Below are 15372 nucleotides of genomic sequence, written 5' to 3' on the forward strand. Positions count from 1 at the left end.
CTGAGTAATTATGTATTCGCCACTGAATTAGACTTGAGTTGACTCTTTTTAACACAAATTTGAAATGACACGACACAAACGCGATATATTCAATATTTCATATAAAGCCTAATAAATAAATAACCCTCCTGAACTTGTCCAAATGTTGCAACTGTCGCCTCCAACTTTCGATTGTAACAATTTACCATTTAAACTGGTCTAATTGTAAAACATAACCTCAAATTGAGAATTATTTTATCCCGTACTTGAAGCAACCGTAAAAACGTTTCCCCGGATTCGTATCACGCCAAAGATCTGATTATCACACTCCACGAGCGTTGCAGCTTTTACATTTCACGTGTTTTTTCAACTGCAGCCCATGTCAGCAATTTAAGGTTATGTTTTAAAATTGGACAAATTTGAAAGGTTATGTTTTATAATTGGACAAGTTTAAGAGATAGGTTGTTACAATTGAAAGTTCGGGAGCCCGTTGCAACATTTGTACAAGTTAAGAGGATTATTTATGTATTAGACCTTCGTATAATTATATTTTAATTTAATGTCTAGAACTTTAAAAAGAGAGAAATAAAGGCGGCTCATTTTTTCTCGGACAACCAGGAAAGTTCTCGACGAGGCCAGAGAAGAAAAAGATAACCTACCATCTCAATTTCTTCTTCATTATTGATTTTTCTAGTAATCATAGATCCATTTTCCGGTGATTTTTTGTATCCAAATCCGAGATCTAGCAACGGAAGAGGCAGAGAGAATGGAGGAGAACGGAATAACAATGTCGGAGGAGGAGGAGAAGAGGAAACAGCAACCTGAAGGATCATCTTACACTTATTGGGTTAGGGAAGTAACTACAGATGCGGCGCCTCTTCCTCTTCCAAAGAAATTAGATCCTAATGATGTTCTTTCAACCCAATCTCAGCCCCCCGCACTTGGCTCTGTCTGGAATCGGGTATCTCTCGAAGATTTTTACATTTGATGCTTATAAGTTGTATATGATTTGTTCATTCATTGTGATTTCGTATGCAGGCTGGAACTTGGGAGGAGAAGAACCTTAATAAATGGGCAAGTGATAGGATTAAGGTCTGTACCTCCATATACCTGTAAGCCATTTTTCCTTTTCTTGTCAAGTATCATTCACAATTAGGGTTAAATGCATCCTTCTTCACTGAACTTTTATGACTGAACTTTTAATTGTTGTCACTCAATTTCAATTTGTCTCGATAAAATCTTTGACACCGGAAAAGAGACACCGGAGACTAAATGACATTGAGCTTCCACCTAGCTGACTTAGCTGGTTTTGGTCAGCTGATGGAAGCCGGGTGTCTCGGAAACTAAATGACATTCAGCTGCCACCTAGCTGACATGTGTGGTTTCGGTCAGCTGATGGAAGCCGTGTACCATCTGGGTGCATAAAGACACCTGAAATATGACACGGCTTTCACTTAGTCAAATTTTACAGCTGACCGAAACAAGTGGCTGCCACCTAGCTTACATGTGTTGTTTTGGTGAGCTAGATGGTAGCACCTTGCCATCTAGGTGGTAGACACCAGTCGTTTCGATCAGGGGTGAAAGTTGGCTGCCACCTAACTTACATCTGTTGTTTCGGTCAGCTAGATGTTAGCCGGATGCCATCTAGGTGGTAGCCACCTGTTGTTTAGATAGGGGTGAAAGTTGGCTGATGTGGCAGTTGCCGGAGTGACTCATATTGTGACAATGTTCAAAGTTAATTATTTTATTGAGATAAAATTGAAGTTGAGTGATAATTTTAAGACAGCCGTAAAAGTTCATTGAACAACAGTGAATTTAGCCCCATTCACAACTAGGTAACTTGTTTTTGTGCCATAGCTAATGTTTGTTTTTCAATGTTTAATTTGAGTTATTCTATTTCTTTGTAACAGGAGCTTCTTGTATCAGTAGGCTCCTTGGAGTTCTCTTGTGGTAAAGCAGAAATAACAGATGTGTCAAAATGTTCTGGTGATGTGAGTTCTTGTACATTATTCCTTTTGCTTATGATCTACACTATGTTTTTCGTTCTTAATTTTCTATATCCGGTTTGCGCCTATTTTTATGTTTCAATTATCACTTTTCTTGTGCATTTTGCGCAAAAAAAGTCTGTTTATTTGCCTACATGAACGTTATTGTGATGCTTGTAGTAACTTTTTTCCATATGGTCTAAAGGGGAGAATAACTTGGGACCATTTGTGAATCGTGACCCGTGAATCAAAGATTCGGTTCAAACTCTAAATATTTATAAAAGAAACCAAAATGTTTACCATGTTTGAACTTAAAATGTTATCAAACATTAGTCTAGAAGATGAGAAGAGTCAGTCTTCAATTCACGTAGTTTAGAACGAGAAGAGTCAGTATTCAATTCACGGAGTTTCGGATGATTAAATACCATGAAATCATGAACAGCTATTTTTGGTTTTGAAATTTTGAGGAAAGTTATGTGACGATGGAAAGAAAAGAAGAAAGTTTGGATGGTGGTATGGAATTAATCTGTTGATTTATTCTACAAAGGGTCGTTGTATGTAATTTGGGAAGTCACAACTCACAAGTTTTATTGTAATCTGTCTCGATTCTTTTATTGATTTTTTATTTTTGTAGCTTAAAGTCCAAAAAAACCGTTTGTGCTTTCACTCTTTTTGATTTTTCCAGACGAGGGCTGTGATTTTCAAGTATCAGTTTGACAAAAAGTGAAAGCACATAAGTTTTGTTTAGACTTTACCCCTGTATTCCTTTAGTTTAATTTTATGGGACAATTACAAAACTAGCTCTATTTTAAAACTCATTTACGTTTTTAGCCTAGTTCTCCAACTTTTTACAAATCTAGGCAGTTTCATTGTATTTGGACAAAAATACCCTTGTCTTTCTTATTCCCCCTTCTTCCTCATCAAACACATTCACCATTACTCATTCATCATACTTGCTCCACACTTTCCTTCTTTTCTTCTTTTTTTCTTTCCATTTTTTACAACACTTCATACAACAATCAAGTGAACAATCCAAGAGCTAAAACTTTGTTTATTCATGTATGTATGGTGTTGGGTTTGACCTAGATTTCAATTTTAATCTCAATACAATATCATATGTGTTTAATATGATGTATATAAGATATATATGTCAAATTTAAACAAAAATAGTCTAGGGTTATGCATTTCGGATCCATTCAACCCATTGAAACTCTGTATTTTTTTCAGATTTGTCGTCAACGTTTTTCTGAGATTTTCGACTTTGTCGTATCTGTCGCACCACGAAATAGTGCGACAATGGCCTGGCGGTTTAATGCTGTCACATTTGTCGTATTTTTTCACGGTGCGACAGAATCCAGAAATATGAGTTTGTCGTACATTTTTAAGGTACAACACTCTCTCTTTAGTATAACAGGGAATGGCAAAGACAAGGGCAAATTTGTCCAAATACACTAAAACTGCTTAAATTTGTAAAAGGTTGGAGAACTAGGCTAAAAACGTAAATGGGTTTTAAAATAGGGCTAGTTTTATAATTGTCCCTTAATTTTATTGGTTGTTTGCACACAAAAAGTCATTCCTTCCTTTAATTGAACTCTACAGACTTCAAGATAATCAAAATTCTTTATTGCTGCAGCTTTTTCCCCCCTTAATTGATGAATGAGTGAAATCGGAGGACTCGGCCAATTCTGCTGATTCACCACCGAGTCGTCTGATTCTTAATGATTTTCAAATCTGCCTATAGAGTCAGCTCGAAATAGAGCCTACTCGACTCGAATTGTACAACTCTAACAACAGTTCTCGGGTGAAACACACTTATAGCCACAAAAACAAGACAAAAGCAAATAAAAACATAATATTAAGTACTTAGGTTAAGTATATGTCTCTAATGCTAATAAACTAATAAGCATTCATTGTTGTCATGAAACCAATTGAACTAAAGCCTTAACTGATAGTTAAAGGCACAATTCATATTAATATCTGTTGCACGCAAATGCCAATTGGACTTGAAGCGTGCACAACACAGGCTCAAGATTCGAACCCTTGACCACTTGGTCAAAGAGGCTCTGATACCTGTAATGTAACCAATTGAACTAAAAGTTTAAACTTATAGTTAAAGGTCCAATTCATATTAATATCTGACAATTGTCAATCAAAAAGAACTCCAAAAAACTAATAATCATCATCAAGATCTCCCTCAAAAGTAATAGCGTCCTCTTCATTGTCTCCACTATATTTTCATCTCCAATTTCCTCTTCATATTCTTGTTTTGTTTTGTTCGAGTCTTAGGAGCGGCCTCTTGCTAAAAGAAAAAAATTGGCATGGCGCGCGCCATAGCGAGACTAGGCGCATTTAAAAAAATAAAAAATATAAAAATATAAAACTAACATAAAACTAAATCATGAAAATATCTTAAGCATAAATAAATTTTAAAATTCAAAATAAACTCCATATTAGAAAACTTTAAAGTTGAATACTAATTCCTAAGTTCTACTCCTAATCAAAACTCTCCAAATCCATCACTCCTCATCATCACTATCACACTCCTCATCTAAGGCATCATCAAACTATTGATCATCAAACTGTTGAAGTTGAATTCCCTTTGGCTTCTTTGTTTCTGTTGTTTGAATCCGTTTGATGTGTTTTCTTTCTACTAAACTTCTTCCTCTTTTAGTGACTCTGTCTCTTACTCTTCAAATGACTCTGTCTCTTCCTCTTCAAAGAGTCTCTTCGTCTTCTACTTAGTTTAAAACCTATAATCTCTCTCCTTTTTAATACTTTTTGTTAATACAACATGTGTTCCATTCCAGATATATAAAGTAACTACCAAAAAGCTGCCCATAACTGCCAAGGCGCAAAATGGTGCACCAGGCGCGCGCCATGGCGATTGCGCCTCGCCATGGGGCTGCCATGGCGCTAAGGCCTGCGCCATAGGCGCGCCTTTAATAACTATGGTTTATGCTATTGGAATATATATTCAGCTTGAGCGCTTATTGATGGGTATTTTCTGAAAGCAGGCGTATTTGGTGACCGTGAGGAACAAGAAACGTGTTGGTTATACTTATGAGTTAACATTGAAAATTAAAGGTAATTTGGTGCATTCTAACTTTTATTCTCTTTTATTAATAATCTATTTATTTAAGTGAAAAGTACAAAAATAATCTTGTAGTTTGGCCGATTTGCAAAGACAGTCATGTGGTTTGAAAGTTTGCAAACAGGGATTTTATGCTTTGTGAAATTTGTAAAGTCAGACCTTGTATTTTGAGTAATTTGCGAAGTCAGCCTTTTTATTGGGTCAAATACATGAATATCATAGTTAAGTACAAAATTACAACAAAGTCATTTCACCAAACTTAATTCTTAATATGTCATTATTCTCTATATATTATGATTTTACACCATAGTTTAAAAAATTTAGACTCCAATTCATAAATCATAAACCCTAAAAAATATATTCTAGACTTCTAATTTATAAATTCTAATCCTTAAAATATATTAAAAGTACTGATTTTACTAATTTGACATAATCCAAAATTATGACTTGACATAGTTGTAAATAATTGTTAAAAAATGATTTTGTGTAATTTCCCCCTTTTTTTATTGCTCCAAATTGGCCCATTTTGTGGTAAATAGTCATGACAATAATTTTTGATAGAATGACCGAGTTTGTAAACTGCACAAAACACATAACCCCTGTTTGCAAACTTTTAAGCCAGGAGTATTGTCTTTACAAATCGGTCAAACCACAAAATTTATTTTTGTAATTTTCCCTTTATTTAATGTACACTTATTGCATTTGGATCTCCTGGAAATAGGTGAATGGATTATCAAAGAGGAGAGCAAGAACGTGAAGGCCCATATAGATATACCAGAGTTTTCCTTTGGGGAGCTAGATGACTTGCAGGTGCGTTCTCGATTACCATTTAATTCTCGATTAGGAAGAATTAACATCTATATGGGGCTACATGAATCCATTTCTCTAGTAGGAGGTTAACCAACTCCTATAAGCATGTCTAACATTAAATCAGACTTTCAGTTAAAATTTAATCTTGTTAGGTTATATCCCACTTTCAAGCTACATCTATGTTGCCCGGACACGGACACAGGAGACGTCATTTCTATAAAACATAGGACACGGAAACGTGTAAATATTAAAAATGTTGGGGCACATTTATAAAAATTAAATATATAATTTTTATTTGAATTTTTGAAATATAACCCTTTACCTATATACCTATAAAAGAAATAAAAAGCGCAGAGAAAGAGATTAGAAGTAATTATTTATCTCTAGTGAACGATTAACACAGAGAAAGGATTTGAGTTTGCAAAAGACACTTTTTTAGAGAAAGAGATTTTAGTTTGTGATTCGTGAAAGAGAAGTACTGGAGATTACAGCATATTTATAGAGATTGAAGAGTTTTAGAGTCAAGTTCCTATTAGGAGTCGCATCGCATTCTTTCGTCTCTCTGCAACTGCTCTCTGTCCTTTCGTCTCTCTGCAACTGCTCTCTGTTTTTGTCTCGGTAAAGCGTTTCCCAGGCAAAATCGCATATCCAAGTTCCCAATATTACAGGAACGGCCAGAAACATATAGCACCCGCTATTGCTATTTCCGTATCAGAAACGTTTCAACATGAAACGCCTGTAAGTTCATGTCCGTGCTTCGTAGAGCTACATTAATAACTAGAAAGGAGTGAGATAAAGTCATAAGAATAAAAGAAAACTACATAATTTGGAGAGGCTTATCTAATAGAAAGCTGAACAAGTTTCATTTCATAAACCAAAAAGAAATAGCTGAAAGTGTCGAGCATTAAACCCTTGGTCTAGTTTAATATCCTAAAGTCGATTGTTAATTGAGCAAAATGCATTTTTCGGTTACTTAAGGTCTCTCTCTCTCTTTCTTCTTGTTTGATTGTTGGGCCTAATACATTCCCAGCCCCCCAAGTTGTCCAATGACTGCAACTGACCCCTGAACACCACAACGTTAATTGGAACAAATAACCCGTCAAATAGGGGTTAATTTTGAGAGGGTGATTTGTAACATTTTGAAGTTTTAAGGGTTTAGTTGCAGTTTTTGCAATTTGGGGAGCTGGGATGTATGTATTAGGCCTTGATTGTTGTGAATCAAACTCCTGAATTTATTTTTTGCTAAACAAAACTCTCTAACTATTATAAATTGTTGTCGAGCACCTTATGCTCTATTGTGTTAAATTTGGCTCTCTTAACTATTTTGAATGCTTACATTGAGCATTTGTTTATAAGTGCTCAGTATAAAAAAAATGCCAAGTTTGAGTGGCAAAATACATTACAGTTTAGAAGTTCAATATTAATATTTATAATATTTTGAGAATTTAGTGGCTACGAAACTTCTTAAAGGCGTAGCTTTAAATTAAAAGGATCCATATGGTTGATCTGGGTTGAGTTGTTTAGATGCTCAGTGACGGATGTAGGATTCACTGAGTCCTGTTAACAGTTTTCATAGAATTTTCGGCATTTTCCGGTGACCAGTAAGTGCTATCTTGTCTTCAATTGTGCAGCTGGAGTTTGTCGTCATGGATACTGTGTCTTTGATTGCTATTGTAATGTTAAAAAAGGCATTGGACCAAGCACAACTGCACATATGTTGTAGTTGGGGTTAAATGCACCATTGGTCACTGAACTTACATGGTTCAAAATGGTCACTGAACTTTAATTTTTCTCATTAAAATCACTCCGTTTTTTAGTTGTTTCAATTAGGTCACTCTGGTGATTTCAGTGATTAAAAGTCATCGGAATGATGACATGGTATACATGTCAAGCATGAGTTGACCGAAATGACATGCGGCAGTCACGTGTTGGTTATTTTAATAAAAAACAACAAAATTTTGCCCTTTTTGTTAATGTATCGACATATATTTTGGACATCTTCTATTTTTGCGGGTTAGTTGTAATGATTTGAAGTTAACTTGGGGGGTGGGAATGTATTAGGACAATATACAAATTTGGAGGAGATTTCACCAAAGTGATGACATGACATGTTTCATATTTCATTAACATGTCATCTATGTTGCACGGAAACTCGTCAATAGTGTTTCCACATTCTTTGAAATGAAAAAAAGAATAGTAAACACAGAAAAATAGCACCTAACGAGCAGGTCCTCTGTGCTATCACCTAGCGAGGGAGGTATGATCCGAGGTAGCCCAATTCTTGTGAGGGAAATGGGAACAGAGAGAACTCCTTAGGTCGGACAGTGCTTTCACACTTACGGGAGATGATAGAGTCTCCCTCTAGCCAATATGCGCCTTTAAAAAAGTATTTCTATATATAGTTAAAAGTGTCATTTACTGCAGTGTCTTTATCTTCTTTGATTTTCGTCCGTCCTTCATCACTAGTCAAATTAGCCCCCTCCCCCATAAGTCCTGCCTCCGCCACTGGAAGGCCCATTTAATTAACCCTCTTTTTTTGTTTTTCCTTTAAAGTTGGGTAATTTTATTGAGACAAATTGAAGTGAGTGACCATCAGTGACCAATGGTGAATTAACTCGTTGTAGTTGATTTTGTATTTTGGACACACTAACTTTGGTTTCGAATTGCGTTTTACAACAAAAACATTGGTTTCTAAGAACTAACAGCAACCTCTTGAACTATGCAAAGTAGGGATTAAGAATATCTCATGCTGTTAGTGTAGAAATCTAGCAATTGAGTTCATTCTTGAGTGATCTGTTTGCAAGTAATCGAAGATGCATGTCCGAATGTCTTTCTGCGGTTAACCATACAGACAGTCACTAAACTTTGAAAGATGTTTCACTTACAGTTATTCATGCCCAAAAAAAAAAAAAAATTGCAGTACCGAAGAAAGTCAAATATACAATTTTGGAGGAGGTTTCACCAAAATGATGACATGACATGTTTCATATTTCGTTAACATGTCATCATCTATGTTGCACGGAAACTCTTTGTCAATAGCGTTTCCACATTCTTTGAAATAAAAAAAGAATAATAAACGCAGAAAAGTAGCACCTAACGAGCAGGTCCTCTGTGCTATCACCTTGCGAGGGAAATAGGAACAGAGGGAACTCGTTAGGTCGGACAGTGCTTTCACACTTACGAGATGAGAGAGTCTCCCTCTAGCCAATATGCGCCTTTAAAAAAGCATTTCTTAACATTCTTCAATAAAATTTAAAGGCAAAAACATAATTAAGCCCCTGAACTTGTTTTGAGGATCGAGCCTTTGATCAATTATTTTTCCACATTGAGCCTTTGATCATTTATTCTGTTAGATTCGACCCTTATTTAACTTTTTCGTCGAGTTTGGGTGACACGCATCGTTTGGGCGATTCGACTTATTGACTTGGACAAATAAAACTAAGAGTTTGTTGACTAGGATAAATAGAGACTAAAAAGCAACAAGAAATTACATAAATTAATTTTTAGTAGATTCATCCAAACTCGATCTTTTCTCTCCAATTTTGTGATTTTCAGCATTAGAATCGCCAAATCGATCTTCTCCTCTCTCAAACTCGACGGAAGAGTTAAACAAGGGCCAAATCCATAACAAAATCAATGAACAAGGGCTCAATGTAGAAAAATAATTGATCAGAGTCTTGATCCTTAAAACAGGTAAAGTTCAGAGGCCTAATTATGCTTTTTGCCAAATTTAAATTTTACATTGCTTCATTTTTATACATGCATGACCTCTCTCTCTCTCTCTATATTGTTAAAAGTGTCGTTTACTGTATTGACGTTATCTTCTTCCATTTTCGTCCATCCTTCATCACTAGTCAAATTAGCCCCCTCCCCCCGTAAGTCCTGCCTCCCTCTTTTTTGGTTTTTCCTTTACGTTCAAAATACGCAATCAATTTCCGGATGTAATTCGTAGAACAAACATCTTTACTCTTTGCTATATAAATCACATTCACCTCCACAAAAGGAAGGTTATTGACAAACAAAGAAGTAGGATGAACTTCATCTGAGTTCCTTACAACCGAAGTCGGATGAAGTTCATCCTACTTCCACCTGGGGTAGTGTAACTCAAGTTTAAAAGCTTGAGTTACACATTTTGTAAAGAAGTCGGACAAACTTCATCAGAATACTTTACATTTTTGAAGTCGGACAAACTTCAGCCGACTTTGCTCTAGATAACCGAGCATTAGGCTTAGGGCTGCAAATGAGCCGAGCCGCTAGCGGCTCGGTGGTCGGCTCGATTTGTAAACGAGCCGCTCATGAGCACGATTTATTGGCTCGGTTCGTAAACAAGCTGAGCTTGAGCAGGCCGAAGCTCGGCTCGAAAGCTGGCGAGCAGGCTTTAGAACATTTATGAACAAATTTTAGTTTCGTAGAAAACTACATAGTTTTATGTCCGTTCACAAATATCTAAACTTAATATTATTTTATTTGTTATTAGATGAGTTCGTTTACAAACATAATAAATGAGTAATAGACGAAGAATTTATAATAATCTTGTTTATTTATTCACGAACTTTGCTTGTAAGCTTGTTTATGTACATAATTAAAGAGCTATTTGCTTGCAAACTTCATAAATATAATTAAGGCTTAATACATCATTTGCTCCCTGAACTTGTCCAAAAAGCTTGATTGTCCCCCTGAACTTTCAAAGTATCCTGATAACCCCCTTAATTTGCATAAAATGTTCAGTTAGCCCCCCTGAACTTGCGTAAAATGTAATCAATTGATCACTCGGTCGCAAAAAAGTAAGTTAAATGTGGAAGATGTATTCCACGAGTCTTAAAAAGGGTAAAACGATCAAAATCGGAGTATACAGTTCTAATATTAGAGAAGACAAGTTGTATAGTTGAGCAATCAATAACTTCATTTTTAATCTATTTTTCAATTATGTACTAACATTCTAAGATGTGTGGAATACATCTTCCGTATTTTAACTTACTTTTTTTTGCGACCGAGTGATCAATTGATTACATTTTACGCAAGTTCAGGGGGCTAACTGAACATTTTATGCAAGTTCAGGGGGCTATCGGGACACTTTGAAAGTTCAGGGGACCAATCAAGCTTTTTGGACAAGTTCAGGGGCAAATGATGTATTAAGCCTATAATTAACGATTTACTCACAAACTATTCATGGTAGACAATTTTCTTAATGAACCAAGTTCATAGAAGATTTTAGGCTCGAGCTCGTTTATTTTTTGATGAGCTGAGCTTGAGCAAGTCAAAGCTCGGCTCGAGCTCGTTAATTTTATAGCGAGCTGAGCTTGAGCAGGCTAAAGCTTGGCTCAAGCTTGGCTCGGCTCGATTATAGCCCTAATTAGGCTGGGACAATAATGTTTAACTAGGCCACCATGGAGGAATAATGCTCATATCCGCCAGTTTCCCCCAAAATATAGGTAGTAGGACAATTTTATTTTCTCTCTCCACAAGTGTGTTTTAATTTACGTCCTCAAAGACACCACATCATCATTCTCGTGCAATCTTGCTCGTACGATACATATTTTCGACTTTCTTGTCACGCAATTCAAGTACTATGATTTTTCTCTTACACGAACTCAGTGTTGTAAAAATCGGTCAAGCCGGCGACTAATCTGTCGATATATCGGTGATTTTTACAACACCGACCGATTTTATATAACTGGTCGGCTTAATTCGGGAGCCCAATTTTCTTCCGCGTAGGCGTTTCAAATCGGGTCAAGTCAGGTTAGGCGGGAAAAATCGGCTGAAATGGGTTAAAATCAGCCCAATTTATAAATTACAATTAGTAAAAAATAATACAAGTAATTAGTATTAACTAATAACTATTTTATTATTTATTTAAAATAAATATTTATATTTTTCTATTATATAATATTTATTATTATTATTTTTAGATAGTTTAATTTATATTTTAAATGTGTTTATATAATATTTGTTTAATATAAATCTAAAAAATAGAAAAATACAAATCCGATTAATCCTTGATTAATCTTTGGAGGTCTTGTTCGTCCGATTAGCGCCTAACGACTTTTACAACACTGCACGAACTACATGTTTTCAATTATACCCGTACTGATCCTCGGTGCTTTAAGCCGCCTTTTGAGGTGAAGAGTAGTGTGTAATTTTGCTCTTGATGATGTTATTGCAGATGGAGATTCAGTTGAGCAGTGGCGAGAAGGATCTTCTGCAGCAAGATAAGCTGCGAATCAAGCAGGATCTAAAGCTGTTTCTGCAGCCCGTCCGTGAAAAACTTCTCCGCTTCGAGCAGGAACTTAAAGATCGGTAAGGAAGAACGAGTCGAATTTCGGATATGATCGTTGGACTGTAACTGTTAATCTTGATTTTCCTAGATTTATTATTTTTCGGATACGTATTAGCGGACGTAATTAAGATGAAGAAGGCAAAATGCTTAGAATGTAGAAGAGATCTGATAACACTTGGAACCTTAATTAGGAATAAACATTTGGGGAACTTAATGTAACTTAATCTGTACTTTATGGGTACTTGATTATTTGGTTTGGACGGTGGTTTTCATCTGATGGTCAGTCACCATTAGATCCATGCTTATTAAATTTAAGCCTTACGATAATTTTAATCTCCATTTTAATGAACCTAGTTCTAACAATGATTAATCAAATTCATTTGGTCAGTCGTGAAAATTAATGTGGTTTGGATGTCGATCTTTTTAGGCTTAATACATCATTTGCCTCCTGAACTTGTCCAAAAAGCTTGATTGTTCTGCTGAATTTTCAAAGTGTCCCGATAGCCCTCTTAACTTGTATAAAATGTTGAATTAGCCACCTGAACTTGCGTATGAATTTGCATAAAACGTTCGTAATCAATTGATCACTCGATCGTAAAAATGTAAGTTAAATACAGAAAATGTGTTTCATGCATCTTAGAATGTTATTACATAATTCCGAAAATAGATTAAAAAGAAAGTTATTACTTGCTTAACTATAAAACTCGACTGCATATCTGGATTTTGGTCGTTTTACTTTTTTTTTTTTTCAAGATTCATGCAATACATCTTTTGCCTTTAACTTACTTTTTTTTTTTTTGCAATTGAGTGATCAATTGATTATATTTTGCGTAAGTTCAGGAGGCTAACTGAACATTTTATGTAAATTGATGGGGGCTATTTGGACACTTTCAAAGTTCAGGAGATATCAAGTTTTTTGGACAAGTTCGGGAGACAAATGATGTATTAAGCCATCATTTTATTTTAGAGTAAATAATTTATTAGTCCTCGTTTAGTTTCCTATTTTAAAATATGGCCTTACATCTGTAGTTTCTCCAAGTTGTTCAAAAACTGTAACCGATTCTTGAACTTCAAAATGTTACAACTAATCCCGTCAATTTGCTTATGTGGAACAAATAACTCCTTAAATGCCATGTGAGGTTTTGAAGTTTCAATCATGCGTTGACATATAGTATTTGATCTAAAAAAGCAAGTTGAAAGGGTTAGTTGTAACATTTTGAAGTTTCAGGGTTAGTTGGAGTTTTGTATAACTTAGGGGGGCCTGAGGATGTATTATGCCTTAAAAAATATATCATAAGGGCTCTATCGTTTGTTACCCGTCTATTCTTTGCTTTGGTTCTTTTGTCTATTTTTTTTTAGATTTTAAACCGAACATATCTTAGCTTTCAAAATAGCGATAGAAAATGATAATTTTATTCTGTTGTTTTTCTCCTGCTTATTTGTGTTGAATATAACGGTTCAAAAGAAAAAAACAAAAAGACCAAAAGATAACAGTGACAATGGATAGATATCTTATAGATGTTTTTCAAAATAGAGGGATTAAATAGTTTGTTATGTAAAATGGAAAAGATCTATAAATTATAAGGTCAAATTTGATCTTAATATTTTCGGAGAAGTACATATATAACACTCTAAGTAGGGTAAATTTCATCAATGGTGTATAACTTTTGTACCATTTCACACTTTGGTGTACAACATTCATTTTGTCTCACTAATATGTACGACCTTATAGGTGACCTCCTAATATGGTGTACAGTAGGTAAAAATGACCGGTCAACGCGCCACATCAGCAGTTTGACCGGTCAAAAGTAAAAAATTTTAACACACCACATTTACAATTACAAAAATACCCTCATTTGGGTTTTCTTTCTAAAATTACCCTTCTCTCTCTTAAACCCTTCTCTAGAACCAGTTCTCGCCCCTCTCTCTCTAACAATCTGCAGGTTCATGTGTTGAGTTCAACAGCTTACTAGTCATTAAGTAATAGCTTCTCTGCTTTTCTAACCACATTCAAAATATGAGGTTTTCTATCCTGTTATATTTGCAGCAAATCCATTAAAGCACAAATAAATAAAAAGAATGATTGATTAGAGGGAGCCTGAGAATTAAACTATACATTATGCTAAACTGCGAATTTAATGGGGATTTTGGTAGCACAATTACCCAATTGCTGAATTCAAATGACTGTTACCCACATCTTCTCGGTAAACACCATTCCCAAATTCAGCTTAACTGGGCTAGGGTCTTCGCGGTAAGCAACCATAATTTGTTTACATAACAGTACAAATTATCAAAAAGTGTTAAAATCATAGATATTTATAGAGATGTAAGCATGGTGGAAGAAGAACAATTGCTTTTGCAGTATATCTTCTGAACACTCAAAATTCAAAAAGGTCCCATTAAGAGCAAAAAGCCATAGAATTCGACTAGGAGAACCAGAGAAAGACTGATTAAAGAGAAATCAGAGAGAAAGGAATCGAGAACTCATGTCTTCGGGGTTCAAAGCTCGCGTCATTAACAAAATTCCCAACAGCAGTAGTAGACCTTGATACAAGGAAATTAGTTGAAACAACCAAGAAATCTCTTGAGGCTTATGCAGCGATTTGGTTTCATCCCACTATATCCAGTTTTGCAAGTGTAATTTGGAGAGAGATTGGAAGTTTTTCAGAGAGAGGAGTGAGAGAGAGGACATAGAGAGAGAAAGGGGAAGATACGGAGAGGGGTTGCAAAGAAGGGACAAGGATATTTCAGTAATTTCATAAGGTAGGAGGGTATTTTAGTAATTGTAAAAGAAGTGGGTCCCACTTTTTTAAATGGATAGATGAAAATGCTGAGGTGGCGCGTTGACCAGTTGTTGACCGGTCATTTTTACCTGCTATACACAAAAGTGGGAGGTCATCTATAAATTCATATATATTAGTGAGACAAATTGAAGGTTGTACACCAAAGTGTGAAATGGGGCAAAGGTCGTACACCATTGATGAAATTTACCCCTCTAAGTATGAATTTCTAACATTTTCAAACGTTTTCAAGTAAAACAATTTTGAGATTGTTTTGATACTTTATTTCTATTTCCTAACGATGGTCTTTATTATATGTAGATATACAATTCTAATTATAAATTAGAGATAAGGTATCAAAATTATTTTACGTATTAAATAGCATCAATGTAGGTTTAGCGTGTATAAAATAGTATCAATTTAGGTTTCGGCTATTGAACATGGCATATT

At 35.2% G+C, this 15372-nt stretch overlaps 1 protein-coding gene across 1 annotated transcript; it reads left to right on the top strand.

Moving 5' to 3' along the window:
- Window positions 1-568: 568 nt before the first annotated feature.
- On the top strand, window positions 569-12414 carry LOC136200684 (uncharacterized). Its single transcript, XM_065991106.1, has 6 exons — window positions 569-940; window positions 1018-1071; window positions 1890-1970; window positions 4979-5048; window positions 5777-5865; window positions 12029-12414. The coding sequence occupies exons 1-6, from the start codon at window positions 746-748 to the stop codon at window positions 12164-12166; spliced, it is 627 nt and encodes a 208-aa protein (XP_065847178.1). The 5' UTR covers window positions 569-745; the 3' UTR covers window positions 12167-12414.
- Window positions 12415-15372: the final 2958 nt, after the last annotated feature.

Source organism: Euphorbia lathyris, chromosome 7, assembly GCF_963576675.1.
Source record: "Euphorbia lathyris chromosome 7, ddEupLath1.1, whole genome shotgun sequence".
In the NCBI taxonomy this organism is placed as follows: Eukaryota; Viridiplantae; Streptophyta; class Magnoliopsida; order Malpighiales; family Euphorbiaceae; genus Euphorbia; species Euphorbia lathyris.